Source organism: Anser cygnoides, chromosome 1 (assembly GCF_040182565.1).
Source record: "Anser cygnoides isolate HZ-2024a breed goose chromosome 1, Taihu_goose_T2T_genome, whole genome shotgun sequence".
NCBI lineage: Eukaryota > Metazoa > Chordata > Aves > Anseriformes > Anatidae > Anser > Anser cygnoides.
Genome location: NC_089873.1, coordinates 6,558,617 through 6,577,061, shown reverse-complemented (window position 1 = coordinate 6,577,061; position 18,445 = coordinate 6,558,617). Strand labels below are relative to the sequence as shown.

The 18,445-nt window shown below is 42.1% G+C and overlaps 1 protein-coding gene across 13 annotated transcripts in view; it reads left to right on the top strand.

Moving 5' to 3' along the window:
* The window catches only part of USP6NL (USP6 N-terminal like), a 119,111-nt gene that overhangs the window by 24,381 nt on the left and 76,285 nt on the right, over positions 1-18,445 (top strand). The window contains exon 1 of one of the 13 annotated variants that reach the window (XM_013197061.3): positions 1,928-2,164. The exons of the other annotated variants lie outside the window; for them this stretch is intronic. Coding sequence (XP_013052515.3) covers positions 2,092-2,164 — 73 coding nt within the window. The 5' untranslated portion in view covers positions 1,928-2,091. Of the gene's footprint in view, positions 1-1,927; positions 2,165-18,445 lie in introns of those variants that run through there. 13 annotated transcript variants of the gene reach the window in all.

Below are 18,445 nucleotides of genomic sequence, written 5' to 3'. Positions count from 1 at the left end.
AATCTAGTTCAGTTATAAATCACCTTCAGGATCTGTAAGGTATGCTCATGTGTTAGTTGGTTAAACATTTATTCAGGTATTATCCGAGGATTTTATTGTAAAGTGTTCCCCTTCGTTTTTTCTTTTTTGTCTTTAATATAGGTCTATCAAAGACCCCCCCAAAAATCATAGTGCTGAAAGATAGTTATATGCTTACGCAAACCATAAGTTTGGTCAGCTTCTCAGAGTACATTTACAATGTAACTTAGCTGTAAGCAGTGATATTCCATTTAGTTTATATCTTTAACTTGAAGACAAGTAGGTCGATAACCCAACTAAATTAAGAACGAACACATCATGGAAATGTAACAGTGGGAAAGTTCTTACAGCAGAAATGTAGAGGTCCGTATTATTAACAAGTAAACTTTATCAGGCAACCCTGTATATTACATCTTTTAAATATATGTTTTGAATTTATACTTGTTTTCTGGAAACATCTATTTATATTCTTTTTTCCTTCCCTCTCTACGTATAAAGTAATTCGTCTGAAACCTGGAATTCAAGTTTATGTATAGGAGTTAGAAATTATTCTTTACATGAAGAGCTAGGCATTTCATTTCAGATAGCTTGAAGAGCCCTCTCTTGGGAAGAGATAAATTCTAGTTGCACAGTAATAGTCTCCAAGCTTCCTATTGAGTGGACATATTTGCAGGGTGGGAAAAGAAATTGGATGGCTTGTCAGAGATAATGATTTTAGTTGTCTTTGTTTTGCCAAGCCAAATATGATAGTACTTGGGAATGTTATTACTTCTGGCAGGGGTGGATTAACGGGCAGAATGTAGATGAGCCTACCAGAAGAGTAACAGTTTGTTGTGCCTGCGCTGTACGTGTTTCAACAGACCAACGTGCGTGTGGGTAAATATGCCAGCAAATCTTAAATCTGACATGCGTGTGATCAGCAGCTGGAAATGGAAAGAGATGACCTCTCCTCCCAACTCGTAACACTTAAGCAATGGGAACAGAAGGTCTAAAGGCCAGAGAATGCATCTTGTGCCTTGGTTGTGGCCTGTGTTTGTTCTGATGTTATGGTTTTCAGAAAATGCAGTTGGCCTTCTAAATTGCTCTCTTTGTGCAGATGAGGCCTTACGATGCGGCATAGGAATTCAGTTTCCAAAAGCATTCACAGAGGCTCTTCAGGGCTGACAGTTATTTAATGCACCCGTATAAAACACGATTTCTCATGATTCTTTTCTTTCTTAGCCCTGTAAAATCCTTGGCAGAAAGGATTTCTGAAGTGCCTTTGTACGTTTTCCAAACGGCATTAAAAATGTTGTGGGGCACATACTGCAATTTGTCTGGTTAAAATTACCTGCCAAAAGTAATGATAGTACCTGAGCTGCAACTGTTCTCTGGGCCTCTGGTGGTGAGAGAGAAAACTCCTGAAATGCTCCCTGGATTTCCAGCGTGTTTCCTGGTGTGCAAGGATTCCAGTCACGTAGGAGGGTGTCAGAGGTGTGTGTTCAGGGGGAGGAAGGGGAGCCAAGTGACTCTTTTTAGCAGGTGCTTGCTTATGCCTGCTGGAGTTTAGCAGGCTAGATTCAATTTTAGTTCTGTTAGTAAGTCTGACACTGTCTCTACCCTGCACCAGTAGCTCTCTTAACACATTATGTGAAATTTCATGAATCGATTCAGACTTAAAAAGAGGATGCAGACCCACTTCTTCAATGGGCATGCCTGGGGGAGGACGTTGCTGCAACTGGCATTCGTTTCAAGAAGTGTTTTTCTTTACTTCCTGGTGTGAACGTTTCCTTTGAACTTTATTGAGAGAAATCAGTATGCATTCTCTCCAGTAAGTAATTTTTAAAATGTTCTGCAGAAATACATTTAGGACTGCTTGCAGTTTTTTTTATTTCCTTATGCTGAAGTCACTTTAAATCCATCACCCCAGCCTGGAGAGTCGTCAGGCAGAAATCTTGCTCTGAAGGTAGCTGAGTTCTTCCTGCATCAGTTTTGCCTGAGCATTCAGAAGACAGCCATGTAATACTACGTAGTAATGAAACCTGTTGGAATTTTGGAGGGGCATCTAGTCTCTTTTGATCCTGCTAAGGAGCAATGATTCAAGTGCTACAGATTGTAAAGGATCTGGTGTCGCCAGCAAGACGGAGAACAGATGCTGCTAAGAAAGGTAAGAGCAGCACTGGGTTGTATTCAGTGTTCCGAGTAATTTACTATAAATCTGAAATATGTTGGAGCTTGGTTATAGTCAAATGTTTACTTAATTTTCTGTGGCATGTACAGCTCCCGTAATCTAGCTTTGAACTATTTTAAGCCTAATTATTATCGCTTTGCAACTGCAGCTTTCCCAAAGAGAATCCCGATGACGTTTATTATGCTGAAGATGGAGTTTGTCAGCGTTTGTAACTGCTACTGTTGTTCTGAAGATCTTTTCCTTATTTTTCTGGGCTAAAGAAATGTTTTTCTTCTCTGGGTAGCTTAGGCTGTGAAAATAGCTACTATATTCTATATAATCCCATCAGAATAGTTTTTAGAAGCTTAAGTATTCTAAATGAGAATAAGAGCAAAAATAGGCTTCTTCAGTGCTTATGGAAATGAGAGAGACTGAACATACACAGCTGCACTGCTGTTTAGGTTTCAAAATTAGATTATTTCTAGACTTCAGCTAACTTCAAAATCTGAAATGGCTCTTGCAAGTGTGCAAAACATTACTTGAAATAATTATTGTTTGAAATTAATTGATGTTAAATGCTTTTTTCTTTGTTCTCTTCAGTGTGTTGGATGTTTGTTTCTATTTTTTTTCCTCCTTGAAACGAGTTCCATCCTTTGTGCTATCTGGCATACTTATCTAATTAGGGACTAATTAAACACTTTTTTTCCCCTCCTACTGTTCATTGTTACTTTTACATCTTAATTATTTGCAATTGCTGAATATATGGTTTGTAGAGGAACAAAATAATTCATAAAGCTGTCTTAAAAATTGCACTCCTTTATTACTAGAATTAATTTTCTGGGAGCACTTTATTTCCTGCTGAATAGGTCATGAATAATATACAGCCTATAGCGTCTGCGTGTGCCTGTTACTGTGTCATTGTTCTCTTCTGCCATTACATGTAATCTGTGGCTAAAGGCAAGTATCTTTAATTCAGAGCACTTATCTAATCATATCAGGCTGCTGTAATTCTAAGGAATTAGTTAACAAAACACCACCATAAGAAAACAATTTGAGTGGAGGTAGAATTGGGACCCACTTCTATCATCTCTATTCTGGGGGGGGGGGGGGGGGAAAGGCGTGCATTTCATCAAACCAAACTTCTTAATTAATTCCTTAGATTTTGTAATGACTGGCTGAACATCCCACCCAGCAGTTGTATAATATCATCACAGTGAATTACTTGGTGTCAGTTCTCTGTTCATCTTCAGGTTTGGGTTTGTTTCCTTATGCTCCACTTGTTAGAGAGAAGAACGAAGGGGACGGTACTTCGTGTCTGTTCGGAGTGTAGCTAGCTAGTCAGGCTTGGATTTCAGAGAAGAAGTATATGTACTTAAAAAGGTAACACCAAAAATATAAAAATTTGTTTATTGGAACTGATTCAACTTAATTGGAAGTGCAAGCCTTGAAAAACATCAGGAGATGCTCAGAATCTGAGTTGCAAAGCTTTGATTCCTCCCCCATGCCCCCCACTAGCCACCCCCATTTGTTTCAGACCCTTTTTGGCCGTTGTTTGGGCAGTGTTCTCGGGGTGCTAGCAGCTGAGCTAATTACACGTTAGCTCTTGGAGAACTTGGTAGCATTTTTTTATGAGTAATGTTAAGATCTTAACATTAAAAAAAAAAAACAACTAAAACATTCTGAAGGAAACGATGCAAAATGCTGGCAGACTTCTGTAATAAATACAGCAATCTGAGTAGGCATTAGTTTCTTCGTCTTTTTTCCTCGCAGCATGCAACATTAGGCATCTGGTGTATGTGAGGGACTGTATTCTACAGAAATGACTCATTCTCAGCATTGTTTTCAGTAAATGGAAAAATGTATTTGTAAAGGAAGAGTTGCTAGGAAGCCCAGTGTGAATGTGAGGTGAATTCACTGAGACAGGAGGGATGATGTGTGAAGGGTTTACAAATGTGCTTTCAAATTAGTGTTGGTAAACCTTCGATGTTTTTAATTGCATTCTACAGGTGTGCCCTCTACTTCCTCTTAAAAAAGGGTGTTTATCATTAAAATACGTTTTTGGGTAGAGTCTCAAGTTCATCGGTCTCGTGTGAATAAAATTTACTGTAAAATCTGTCCTTTGTCATGAAAATCAGGAACCTGGGAAACTGACACTGCAAATATCTGGGCTGATACTTGCAGGGAGCACTGGGCGTGTGGAGCGGAGAAAGAGTGTCTCCCTCAGTAGGTCCTCAGCTGACGTTGGGGAGAATTTTCAAAGTAGCATAATGTATTAATTGCATATTTCTTGTGTTGCATCTAGTTTAAAACCCTGTCTTTGAAATTGAATGTCCTAACTTTATAATTATTTTCCTAAATAGGTTGCAAGGTTATGGGGAGGAAGGATTCCCCCAGCCTTCAACTTCCCCAAAGCTCATTTTCAGCTGAGACCTAGAAACACTGTTATTAGCCAAGAACATGTCTTCTTTGCATTTGTGGTTTAACAACAGAAGCTTATTATAAGTCCTGCGGTAGCTGCTGTGGAGAGGAGAATTCAATCCCTGCCGAAGAGAGTCTCGCAGAATGTTGTTTAAAAGGAACCCATTCTTAACGTTTCACGGGCTGAGATGCGAATTTAATCGGGTAGTTGAGCAGCCTGCCAAAGCTGCTGAGTCTAATTGTTTGTTATAGGCCAGAGTTTGTTTTCATTGTGGCTGTGACTCATGCCTCTAGTTAAATTAGATTTCACTTTCTATATCATAAGAGGGTGATTAAATGGCTTACAAATACAAGGCTAACTTCTGCAAATAGAGTACTCGTCTCCCAGTTGCAAGTCCTTTAGTTATGATTCTGTCTTTACTCTTTGCCTGTTGAAAAGGCTCACATCCCCATATTTTTCCCTGTGAGGTTCTTGCTTAGTGATAGATGTAATGAGCTAACCAGTAAGTTTTGGTTTATAATGTCTAACATCTGTTTTCATATTTTTTTTTGTAATGCACTGATTAGAACTTGAATCCCAAGAGTTGTATTTATTTTTTAAAGTTAAAAACCAAAACCATTTAATTGTGTTAAGCAGTCTCCCAATTTCCCTGAAAGCTGTGTGTGTATGCTTTTTTTTGGGTGGTGGTGGTTGCTTTGTGTGTGTGTGTGTGTGTGTGTTTTGTTTGCTTGTTTTTCATTGGAAAATCCAGACCCTTATTGTATTTAGATAACATCAAATTAGTTTAAAAAAAAAAAGTCTCTAGTCCATTTATTGGAGCAAGAGTAACATTTTAGCTTTTTACCACTTTCTGTAACTTTGAAGGTGAATATAAAGCTGTAAATAAATAAAGAGGTTGTCACTATTTTACTTCATAAGACTTAAATATATATATATATATATATATATATAACCTTGAAACCTTGGCTTTGGATAAAGTCCAAAATCATGTCAGGATGAAATTCTCTTGATAAGTGTTCTCGTTCAAGGCCATATATTTCACAAGATCTGAAACCTGTCTGTATTAAAACAAATAGTTCTAATGTTATTTCTCCTGGAGAAATCAATGTAGGGTATAAATCTATGGTCTATTTTCCTTTTTTTTTCCTATCACTGAAATCCTGGTAGAAATCAAAATTGTTTAAAATAAAAAATATTCTTGGTTTACCTCTTTCCCCCCCCTTCTTTTTACAGATGGCTACAGCAGAGCATAACTGGCAGCATCACCTTGATGTTAGAATAGAAAAGAGACGTTGCATTGAAATACGTTCAGCAGCTAAGACAACAAGATCAAAATCACCAAATTACAAAGGCGTGCAAATTTCAGTGTAAAAGATAACTAACGGAAAACTTAAGTTTGAGGTTGTTTTTATAGATCGCAAGAGGGAGCATATGCTTGGCCACTGCATTTTGTGGGCTATAAGCCAACAATAACGCTCCTTCAGGAATCCCCTATGTTTCTTTGGGGTACATACCGTATCTCAGCCATTTAGGTTGCAGGCAAAGCTAATAAATATCTTCAGTTTCAAAAATAATTTTTCATTCTGGAAATATCCCAGTAGTAGCTCACACTTGTGAAGATACTGCCTGAATTTGCTTGCAGATGGTTCACTGGGAGAACCTTATCTTCCAGACTTTGCAAGAAATCTGTGGTCCTTCTTCTGGTGTATTTCTTTTGAAATGCAATAGGTTGATTATTTTATTTTCTCCGTCTTGCATCTAAAGGTCCTGCAGCAAATTGCTAGCGTTTGCTTTCAAGTCACCTTCCACAGGAATGCACGTGAGCTGATTGAATGCAGCGTGCAGCCTAAAGCCTAAACAGCTCTAGAGGAATTTTGGGGGCAAATATTTGATCATCGTTGTCCAGCATTTCATTTCTGCTCAGCTTGGTGTGGTTTTTTTCTTCTCATGCTTTTTTTGGTGTTTATCATAGCTCAACGTGGACCTTCTGTAACTATTCCTCCAATCGAGTTGATAATCATGGAATCATAGAATAAGCTGAGTTGGAAGGGACCCACAAGGATCATGGAGTCCAATTCCTGGCTCCACACAGGACCACCCAAAAATCAGGCCATGTGTCAGAGAGCGGTGTCCAAACACTCCTTGATCTCTAGCAGGCTCAGGGCCATGCCAGCTGCCCTGGGGAGCCTGTCCCAGTGCCCGACCACCCCTGGGTGCAGAACCTTTCCCTAACCCCCAGCCTGACCCTCCCCTGTCCCAGCTCCATGCCGTTCCCTCGGGTCCTGTCGCTGTCCCCAGAGAGCAGAGCTCAGCGCCTGCCCCTCCGCTCCCCTCGTGAGGGAGCTGCAGGCCGCCATGAGGCCTCCCCTCGGCCTGCTCTGCTCGGGGCTGAACAAACCCAGGGCCCTCAGCCGCTCCTCATACGTCCTCCCCTCTAGACCCTGCACCATCTTTGTAGCCGTCCTTTGGACACCCTCTAATAGTTTTATGTCCTTTTTATACTGTGGCGCCCAAAACCACACACAGAGCTCGAGGTGAGGCCATAGTAGAGCAGAGTGGACAATCCCTCCCCTCACCCAGCTAGCAGTGCTGTGCTTGAAAAGGTGATGTGAAAAGTCAGTCACTTACTGTGGTCTCCTCTGTCCTTTAATCTAGTTTGACCTCTTGCTCGAAGGCAGTCTGACTCCTAAAAAGCAGTTCCTCCTTACAGCCAGTGGTAGCGCAGTTCATGTGAATTAAAGCTGTGCAGTTAGGTATCTTATTGTTGAAAGAACAGTTATTACTCAGGTTGGGGATTTTAACCGAGAAACGCTGTATAGAAGTAAAGGTTTTCTTCTTCACCTGTACACCTATTTTTTAAATCAGTTTTTTTCTTTTTAGAGCTGGAATGGACAGGGGAGAAAGTACTGATCTTTATTTATTTTCTAGAATAAAAATGATCTTGGCAATTGTTCAATGGCAGTTAATTTTTTTTGTCATTAAAGAAGAAATTATGGTCACATCAGTCAGGATCATTGATTGTATTATGTGGCTCATCAATATGTACGTATACAGCTTTAATTCATTACCTGCCATGGCTAAGGGTGTATTAGGGTGATAAAATTGAGCTGTATTTCAACAGGCTCTACTGACATTGTTTTTTTGTTAAAGTTAGGCCTTTTGGCAGTGGTTTTACAGGTAACTAGCTCTAGGATAAGAGCTGTAGCATAAGTGGCTCTTCTTAAAGATGCAGTCCTGCCTTGCTTCAGCTGCTTGTTTTGTCCCCTCATCCCAATTCAAATCACTCTTACAGCTTCACAAGCACTTGTATAGTCACATGGTGATTTTAAAGCGGGACACTGATTCAAACTAAACTCTAATTTTATTTCTTGAGGAGGTAGTTTCAATCTTGATCTGCTTTTACCAAACTGCAATGCATGCCAGCGCCAAGGAGGAGACAGCACTGGCATGTGAATAAATCACAGAATCATTAAGGTTGGAAAAGCCCTCCAAGATCACCTGGTCCAACCACCCCCTACCACCAATGTCACCACTAAACCATGTCCCCAAGCACCACGTCCAACCTTTCCTTGAACACCCCCAGGGACGGTGACTCCACCACCTCCCTGGGCAACCCGTCCCAGTGCCTGACTGCTCTTTCTGAGAAGAAATGTCTCCTCATTTCCAACCTGAACCTCCCCTGGCACAACTTGAGGCCATTCCCTCTGGTCCTATCACTAGTTACCTGTGAGAAGAGGCTGACCCCCAGCTCCCCACAGCTTCCTTTCAGGCAGTTGCAGAGAGCAATAAGGTCTGCCCTGAGCCTCCTCTTCTCCAGACCAAACACCCCCAGTTCCCTCAGCTGCTCCTCACAGGACTTGTGCTCCAGGCCCTTCACCAGCTTCATAGCCCTTCTCTGGACACGCTCCAGGGCCTCGATGTCCTTCTGGTAGTGAGGGGCCCAAAGCTGAACACAGCACTTGAACGTGGGGCCGGGCTTCCTCCTGGTACTGCCGGCTTGCGGAGCCAGCACAAAGAGCTGCTGAAGTTTGCTGGGTGAGTGCAAGAGTCCGAGTTGTTCTGCCTCAGGGTGATGCATACACAAGTAGTAATACAGTTGGATTGTTGAACAACTTGAAAATATTTTTCCTCATTTGTGTAGTGCCAGATGCAGTGATTAAGAAAGGTCGCGGTGCTGCTTAGCCATATGTAGCTGTTAATGGCTGACTTTGCTGTCTGCTGATTTGGGCTCTGATTGGTAGGTAGGTAGCACCGTTTAACAAAGTACTTAGATATTGTGTCTTGGGAATTGATCTACGACTTAGCAAAATCACTTCAGATAGCTTGAGTTTGATTTAGCTGTAGAGGAACTACAGAAAAATGAGGTGCTTTTGTTCCTTTGTGCAGTAATGTTAGTTAACTGAAATGAGCTGGCTTACAAGAAGGAAAGTGCAGTAAAGGAAACAGCTCCTCAGTTTTGTGCTGTGATCTGTTATTCCAATTTGTAGTGGTTTTTTTTTTGGGGGGGTGGGAGGGTGGGAGGATGGGACGAGGGAGCAGGTCCCTAAATCCATGAATGGTCAACTGACAAACTACAAATGCTGAAAAGTACAACCTCTCGTTTTGTAGCAATATAGGAAATATAAGAGCTTAACATAATACTCCTGTTGAGTAAAGAACAGTAAAGCAACGCAATGAGAAAAACACAACAGGTTCACGATGTTGTTTCTGCCAGATGGGACAGAAGTTCAGTTTGGTATAAATCAGCACAGCTGTGTTGGCATCAAGAAGCTGATCTGCCTTGCTCCAGTGCTTTTTTTTTTTCCTTTTTAAAAAAGAAGAAAAAGTATCGTTTCTTTTGAGCGTGCCTGTAGCTGGCTGAGAGTTCACAATTGTAACCCTGTAGATAAAATAGGACGTTAAAAAAAGAAGGGAGTTTTAAAAAAAGAAAGCTCTGTTATTAATTGTAGTTTAGTGCTTCTGACAAGATGTTTGACATTGTCATTAGAAAGCTTTAGAACCAGAACAAATAATTGTTCATGGCTTCAGCTGCTCGCTAAAGCTGCTGTTTGCGCAGCCTGCATGGCTGTGTCCCCTTTTCTTCCTTTGCTCCCCCGAAGATGTGCGAAGGCTGTTTGAGGATGGTGAAGTCACGCAAGTTTTGATGCCCATGAAGTAAAATAGTCTTACCGTAGCTGTAAGGCCACGGGGGTGGGTGGGGATAAAACCAACCAACCAAAACCAACAAAAAACCCCACCAAAACACAACATCAACAAAACCTCTGCTATTTCCCTGACAGGCAGTGCTGTAATCTTTCTTGTTTGATTCCAGCCTTCTTTTGGCGTGCGCTGCGCTTCTCTGGTTGCACTGACCGCTTCATCTTGGAGCAACTTTCAGCAGTGATAAAAACTGAATATGGGTTGTCTGCCTGTAACTATAGTCAGTTTGATTTTTGGTTCACTTGCTGTAATTACTGATTGCTGTGATATTTTTTTCCCCAATCTGTTGTTCTGCAGTGTATCTTGGGTAGTCAAATATAAAGCAACGGTGAGCTGCAAGCCCTGGACTGTCTTGATTTATATTGCAAATCTAAATGAGCTTATTTTCTTCAGCTAAAGTCAATCTCAAATGTGAGTATAGTTTTGGTTAAGGCTTTTACTGACACAAAATAGTAAAAAGTAGAAGCAAGCAACCTGTAAGCTTTAAGGCTGCACGATTATATATTGTTGTAAGTTGCTGTTTATCCTCTTCTGGGAATAGGCTGTCTTGTGGTTTTAAATCATGCAGGCAGTGGGATGCCTCTGTGGCCTTCAGAGCTTTTTACAGTTGATACCCATTGGTTTGGTCCTAGCTGCTGTGCCTGAGTTGCAGGGAAGGGAAACAAAGCCTCCTACTAAATCCCTTGGAAATATTCTGGTACTGAGGACCAGTTTTCATCTTTTCCAGCTGAAGTATGCCGATGTGTGCTGCTAAGTCCATCTGGGCTTGGGTGGCATAAAGCACGGGGCAGCTGCTGACCTGGAGCAGCAGTGCTTGAGGAAACTCTCCTGCCTGATTTTACCCTAGCAGAGGAAACGCGGCAGCTGGGAGTGAGACCAGCTGAAAACAAGGTGGCTTTCTTGGGTTTCTCGAAAGAAGAGGACAGCTGTGTGTGGGGAGGTAGTGGTGTATCCAAGTGTTTGCTTAACATTGCGGAAGGTTAATGGGTTACATAGTTTTGAGCCTGAGCTGGTGGGATGAATGTTTTTGGTTTTCTGTTTTAGTGATACTGCAAGCGAGACTGCAGCTCTGTTTGCCTGAGGCGTTTGTCCAGTAAGTTCGGAGCAGAGACAAGGGCTCAGCCTGGACCTGAACATGGGGGAAGGCTTTTTGTGTACCTTTCCTTCTGTAGCAGCTCTTCTGTATTTACTGTGATGTGAATTTCACAACTAAGTGCATACAACCTATTTGTGGAGACTTTTGAGAAAGGGCTGTGAAACCTGGGTCTGATATTTATTCTGTATGGAGGATCTAGAAAAACAAACCTCATTCCTGCTTGTATTTTCAGGGGAACAGATTTTTCTGACCTTGATTTTAGTAAGATTGTGGCAATCGTGCATATGTTATTTTAAAATGTGTACAGCTTTTTTCTTCTTCTGGGCTCTTAAAGTATAATGTCAACTTTATTTGACGCTGAAAAGCATATTTTTTTCATAAACTTGTGCTCTGAAGATGTGCACCCTTAAAGCAATGAGGAATGACCTATTTTTTTTGCCTTAAATTGTTCCGTTTCCAATATTTTATCCTCATACTTATGAAACTTGGAATCTAATGGTAAATATAGATGTTAGCTTTCATGTTCATTGATTGTAAAACTTGCACAGAACTTATTTAATACATTTAGAGCTTAAGAAGGTGACAGTTCTGTTTGTTAAATTGCAATGGATAGGGATAAGCAACAGCGCGGAGATGGATGCTAACCAGTTTGCCTGTTTAATAACTTTAAATGTGGTGAATATTTCAAAGTGACAGGGTCTCAGCTGGACATTTTCTGTAACAGATAATGATGGCAGTCTGGTAGCTCAGATAATGTTTTGGTGTATATCCACAGTTCACAGATTTCCTGGACATTTTATCTGGCTTCTCTGAGGTATTTTTGTGTCCTCTTGAGCTTCTGGATCTTTAGGTATAGCTTATAAGCAAAACATCCAGACTTCTCAACTCAGATAACATATCCAGCTTTTTTAAAGCTGTATCTAACAACAAATAAAAATATTTGTTTCCAAGTGGAATAGCTTCCCTCGTTTTGTCCCTCTCATTGCATGTACAAGCAGCTTCTCCTAACAGGAATTATCTGCCAGCATTAGTATTAAACTATCCATAAAAATGTTAATGTGAGCTGAATTTCCAGATCAAACAGAAAACTTAATTAATGTCAGTTAATTAAATTCTTGGTGGAAATGAGGAAATAAGTACACAGATGCCCAAGACTGCTGCTCTCTGCTAATAAAGCAGCTAATAAAACAGTTTCTAGCAGTACCTGGAGGAAGGAAGTCCTTGGTGGGACCAGTTCCTCGAGGAACAAATGCCACCCCCTCCTGCGTCAAGTCCCAGGTGATGCAAGTTTCTCTTTGCTGCTGTTATCTCCTGTAGCATTATTGTATGGCAACAAACTCAAACAAACAGAAGAGAGCCATGTAAGTACAATCACATACTTGATTGCACGCAGTCCTTTCCAGAAGAGCGACGCCCGTATCAGATGGCACAGTTGTTAGTCACGGTCACTTAACTCCTCACCGCAGGCCGCAGAGATGAGCGCAATATAAATCTTGCAGCCTGTCAGCTACGAGGGCTCCCTGCACGCACGTGGGCTTCATTTTAAAACGAGCACGGGCTCGCTAACTGCAGCCCTTGTGAACAGACTCTGTCCATATGGAGAAGCTCATTGATATTCAGCTTGTAGAGTCCTCCTATATTCCTGTTTGCCAAATATTACTGCAGTATCTCCGCTGGATTGCAGGTGTTTTCTGCTGCCACTTGGAAGTGGCTCAAGTGTATGCTTTTTGATGAATTTGCAGCTTAAGCAGTAAATTTACAAGAGTTACTTCAGACTTGTATAGGATTAAATTTTGCCTTCACAGTATTTTGTCGGCTTTGGGGGTTGTGCAGCTTTTAAAGGAGGTATGATCATGATGCAGGAAGCTGAAACCAGTTGTCCCTGGGGAGATAAAGTTGTGTGCAGTAGTGGGTGTTTCTCCTTCCCTTCCCACTGTGTTTTTTTAACCATAACCCTTTCTCATTCTTCATAGGGCATCGTTTTGCTTTCAGAAGCTACATTATTGAAATGTAGATGCTCCATCCCTACTGCACATCAGCAGAGGATCTCCACTCTGTGACAGTAGTCTAATGCATGTTTTAATGAAATATAAATGGGATGGTAGAAAAATATCTATTTCTTTGTTTTGATTCTTCATTGTAAAATAGATTTCTATTTAAGAATATCAAAATCAAATGGTTTTTCCTCAGCATTCTTATCTTAGAGATATCTGTGATATCTGAGATACCTGTGATATCATTATCTCCTTGCACTAACGCAGCCACCAGTTACAGCTGAACATGAGGTGCTTAAAATGGCATCTTTCTCTCTGTAATTTCTTCGGAAGCAAGTGATAGAGGCCCGTAACCTATAGATTAATCAGGATGCACAAAATTTGTTGCATTTATTGACTGGCAAATATTTTTATTCCCTGGAAATTCAAGGGAGGAATGTGTTCCCCTTATTGTTCTTATATTTATTTTTAAAAATAAAAGTCTTATCCAATGTACCAGGCAAAATTAATGTGTAAGCACTAGGAGGGGGGGACCTGAGCATATGAATAGGCAAATTTCACTCTGTCTGCTATGTGTTAGATGTTCCCCAAAATATTTTGACTAAAAGGCATTCTTTTCCATGCCATTTTTATGTGCCCTTTTGTCAGTGGTATTTTCCAGAGGTTAAGGCTAAGTTTCAGGCTTGTTTTTTTAAGAAATATATCATTTAAAATTTTAAGTTTAATAATTTTGATTCATGGATTCATGGATTTGGGTTGCAAAAAGCAGTATCCTGAAGGAAATATTTATAGTACAGTTCGCAGGTCTCAAGTGGAATGTTGAGGAGTAGCCTCAATCCAAGACCTTATTTTTTTGATAGAAAGGAATTACTGTTTGTACTAACGAAAGGACTTTGGTAACATGAAGATGCTGTGATCTTTCATAGATAAATATTTTCTATTTCATTTGAAGCCATCGCTGTTTGGGTTGGCAAAACAATTCATCATTTAGAAAGAGCTTTTCAAATGCTGGGCATTTTTTGGGGATGCTTCCAGGGCTCCCCGGTGTGTGATGCGCTGTTGGTTTCAGGTGTTGTACTCCTCTGTGTGAGAGGGAAAATGGCAGCGCTGTTGCTCTGCATCCTAATTTTTCTCCTTCCAAAAAGAAAAACCCAAAAATCAGGAAAAAAAAAACCACACAGAAAACCACCAACTCTTCCCTTTTTGTCACGACAGCTGTACATTGAAAAGACTTCAACGTGTTTTGAAAAACTTCCTCATCTCTGCTGCAGCTGCATCAAGTCCTGGAGCTGCCGTGTCTCATCTCAGTGAAAGGAAAATGTAACGTTCGCAGACAGTTGTGTGGAGCCTTTTCTACAAATCAAAGGAATGTGGATCATTAAAGCTGTTTCTGTCACTGCTGTGCTATGAATTAGTACCGTGGTTAGGTTTTAGAACAGGTGGAATGAATGTTAGTTTGGAGCTGGCCACATCTATGCACAAAACTTGCAGAAGCTCCCCAGATTGACGTTTGCATTGCTATTTAGCTTATGGGCATGGCAATGACCTTCTAAACCGTGCCGTGATAATTGCCTGTTTTACATTATGTATTAAGCTTCAGAGAAGAATATTCATGGTGATGGAAAGTATTAAAAATCATTGTCTGGGAACTAATAAGAATGTAAAGCCCTTCTATAAATAGTCCAGATAGGCTCTAAAGGGAAAAACGAGCAAATACGCTTAGGCAAATCAAAGGGAGAGGGGCAGTGCTGGGATCGGGCTGCGTGTTTAACACAACAGTGGCCTGCAGACTGTGTCCTTGTTAGCAAGTGGCACGGCCCAGTGCTGATGGACCTAGAAAAGAAAAGGGACGGTGGCCTGACACCCCACTGTGTTTCACTTGTTTTTCCTGGCCAGCTCAAACCCTGTCCTTGCTCCTTGGGCACAGCATGAGGTGGAGTTAGGAGTGCATCTTGCAGGTTAGTTTAGTTTGGAAGAAGCCCAGTTTGCACGCTCCCTTGCTGCTTCCCAGCCCAAACTGAAGAACAGTAAATAAAGACAGAGATGATCTGGAGGTTTGCTCCAAAAGCACCCTTCTGGCCTAAACTAAAATTCAGTTATAGAACTGTGGGAGACGGAGGGATTTGGCCAACCTCTTTTCAGTGGTTTGTGGGGACAGGACAAGGGGCAATGGCCACAAAATGGAGCCCAGGCAGTTCCGCCCCAACATGCGAAAGAACTTCTTCACGGTGAGGGTGACGGAGCCCTGGGACAGGCTGCCCAGGGTGGTTGTGGAGTCTCCTTCTCTGGAGACATTCAAGGCCCGTCTGGACGCCTACCTGGGCAGCCTGCTCTGGGGAACCTGCTTTGGCAGGGGGGTTGGACCCGATGATCTCTGGAGGTCCCTTCCAACCCCTACAATTCTGTGATTCTGTGAATTGCATGGAACATAAGTTGCCTTCTACCCCAGATTTATGATCTTGACACTGGGTAGACTATTGTAGCAAGTGTTTTAGGAATACGCAGAAGCTCTAACAGGGCTGATGTCTCACAGGCAGAAAGGGGATCTAGAAATCGTGCATTCAAATATTAAAGACTGATGTGTATGACTCATGGTTGCATATTCTCTGACTCTCAAGTGCTAAATTCATGGGAAAATGTCCAGCTGGGTTTGTGTGGCAAGGTTTTGAGAGTGGCAGTCTGCAAGGGTGGCCTCTGTGAGAAGAGACCAGGGGCTGGCCTGTGTCAGATGTGGCCAACTTCAGCCAGCCCCAAACTTGTCCCATGCTTGATGTAGCTGAGTCCATCAGCAACACTGTTGGTGCCTCTGTGGTAAAGTATTTAGGAAAAGGGTAAAAAAAAAAAAAAAAAGCTGTGTGGCAGCTGAGAGAGGAGTGAGAACAATGTGTCCACAAGGTTGTGTCTCACAAAGGTGAGTGCAGCAGGAGGGCAGGAGGTGCTCCAGGCACGCAGCAGCAGTTCCCCTGCAGCCTGTGGAGAGGCCCCTGGCGGAGCAGGCTGTCCCCCTGCACCCATGGGTCCCACACGGAGCAGATCTCCACGCTGCAGCCCGTGGAGGAGCCCCCGGTGGAGCAGGTGGATGTGGCCTGGAGGAGGCTGCGGCCCATGGAGAGCCCCCGCAGGAGCAGGCCCCGGGCCGGAGCTGCAGCCTGTGGAGAGGAGCCCACGCAGGAGCAGGGGTCTGGGGGGAGCTGCCGCCCGTGGGGGACCCGTCCTGGAGCAGTTTGCTCCTGGGGGATGGACCCTGTGGTACAGAGCCGTGTAGGATCAGTTCCTGAAGAGCTGCTGCCTGTTGGAAGGACTCACGCTGGAGCAGGGGAAGGGTGGGAGGAGGAAGGAGCAGCAGAGAGGAACTGTTACGGCCTGACCACAACCTCCCTTCTCCATCCCCATGGCTCTGCTTGGGGTGCTGGGGAAGGAGGAGGTGGCAGAAGAGTGAAGGCCAAGGGAGTGCAGTTGAGTCTGGAAGACAGGCAAGCTGGTGCAAGCTGTTTTAGTTTTTTCTCTGTTTCTTACCGTCTGAGACTATTCTTAATTGGCAATAAATTAAATCAGTCTTCCACAAGTTCATTCTGTTTCACCTGTGACTGCAGCTGGTGTTACCTCCCATTATCCCAACCCAGGAGCTTCCTCATCTCCTTTTCTCCCCTGTCCTGCTGAGTGGGAGCGAGAGAGCAACGTGGTGGCTGTCTGGCAACGAGCGAGGTTAACCCACAGGGGATGTGGACAAACTCAAAGACTGCAAATGTGTTCCTGTGAGGTCTCTCTGGCCCAAGTTCCATTAAACTGCCCGGGATGCTGGTGTGAACTCCTCTGCCAGTTCTGTTTTTTCTTGTGGATCACTCTGCATGCACGTGATCCTGTTCACCACCACAACGCAGCGCAGTAACTTCCAGCAGAGCCGAAGAAAAAGAGCGATGACACGTTCAACAAGCGCTGTAAATACAGGACAGGATGCCTGAATGATGCCCTCCTAAATTTTCCTTTGTGCTCCCTTAATGCTCTACTCCATATAATCTTTTCACATTTAAATAAATGAATAGGCTTTTCCAGCAAACTTCTTAACGTTTCAGCTACAGAATGGTAGTTGGGAATAGTATTTATTGGCATGCCAGCTGATACTTGAACGATTTTAGCTGGTAAGTGGTAGAATATTGAAGTCATTAGCGACATGAAGAAAATCCAACTGCAATGCAATTGCATCCTAGCCATGGGAAGGACACGATGTGGGAAGGTTTCAGAAGAGATAGTTGAATAGGGATTAATGGAGATACACTTGCAATGTGTAGTGTTGTGTTTTTTGTGGGGGGCAGCACTCACAGATGGACACGGGAACCAATATTTATTTGACATATCTTAAACAATCCTCCTGCTGTAGGGTTGTTATTTAATAGCTATTTGATTTGGGTGTTGTATTTCTGACTAAACTGCCATTCTTGGCAGTTTCTGATCCCCTCTTAATTTCGTACGACTTTGCTGCAGTGTTTTGCATGAGCTTCCCCTCCTTAACCTCTTTTTGCCTGCCTTTTATCTGTCACACAGCTTTCATCACTTGAGTTTATAGATTTCTTATTAGAAGGAAAACATTTGTTTCCAATTAAAATTTTAAAAAAGGCAAATAGAATAATTTATTTTAATATGAATATGTTACAGAGTTGCTACTATGATTTTAAATAATTTCTATTCTCTTGTATTAATATGAGTGATCTTTTCCACAATTGAAACAACTGCAGAGGAGTGTTTCCAGAGCATTATGAGACATTCATAATTCTTCATTATGACACAAATCTGAGAACTGCTTCAGTTAAAGTTTGTTTTAAATCCTGGATGCCCGTGGGAAAGGCTCCCTCTGTTTGGGATTCTTTTTACATGGCTGGTACATCTAGGGTTGAACTTCAAATACTGATAGCTAAATGATGTGTATCAGTGAACTGCGTGGTGTTCAAGTAGTAATGGCATGCCAGTTTCACTGAGAAATATTTCCTTCTAAAGTCTAAGAATATTAAATTTGCCCTGAAGTGACTGCAGTCTCAGTTGTGAGGGCTTCAGCTCTGCTTTTCTGTGCTGTTGTGGGACTTGTGTCATTCAGAAAGCTGTTCCCACATCGACCCATTGGCACCAGCTTCTGGAACAACCTCACATGTCCTATGTCTTTTTTACTAAACCTGTGCAGTTACTTTGCCTCTATAGTCACAGAAAGGAAATTTCAATGAGTTTCCCTTTAGGCTTTTGATTTCTTTCTTCTATTTCAGCACTCTTTTCAGCAGGGGGCTATAAGACACTGCTGATCTAATGTACAGATATGAAGGAGGAAAACGAATGTAAGGTAATAGGAAAATTGGTACTCAAATGGGATGGAATTCCTTGTGTAACAAGGTAGCAGAAACTCGGAACAACTCTGTAATTTGTTCATTTATTTAATGTAATTTTGGGGTTGCTTACCTGTAGTTTTGTGCATTAAAATACCTGCAATGCACAGCATAGTTTTAAAATCCCTTTCTGTTAGCTTAATTCCCTTATCCCTTAGTGACGATGACCCCTGCATACCTCAGCTTGACAGCTCAGCGCGT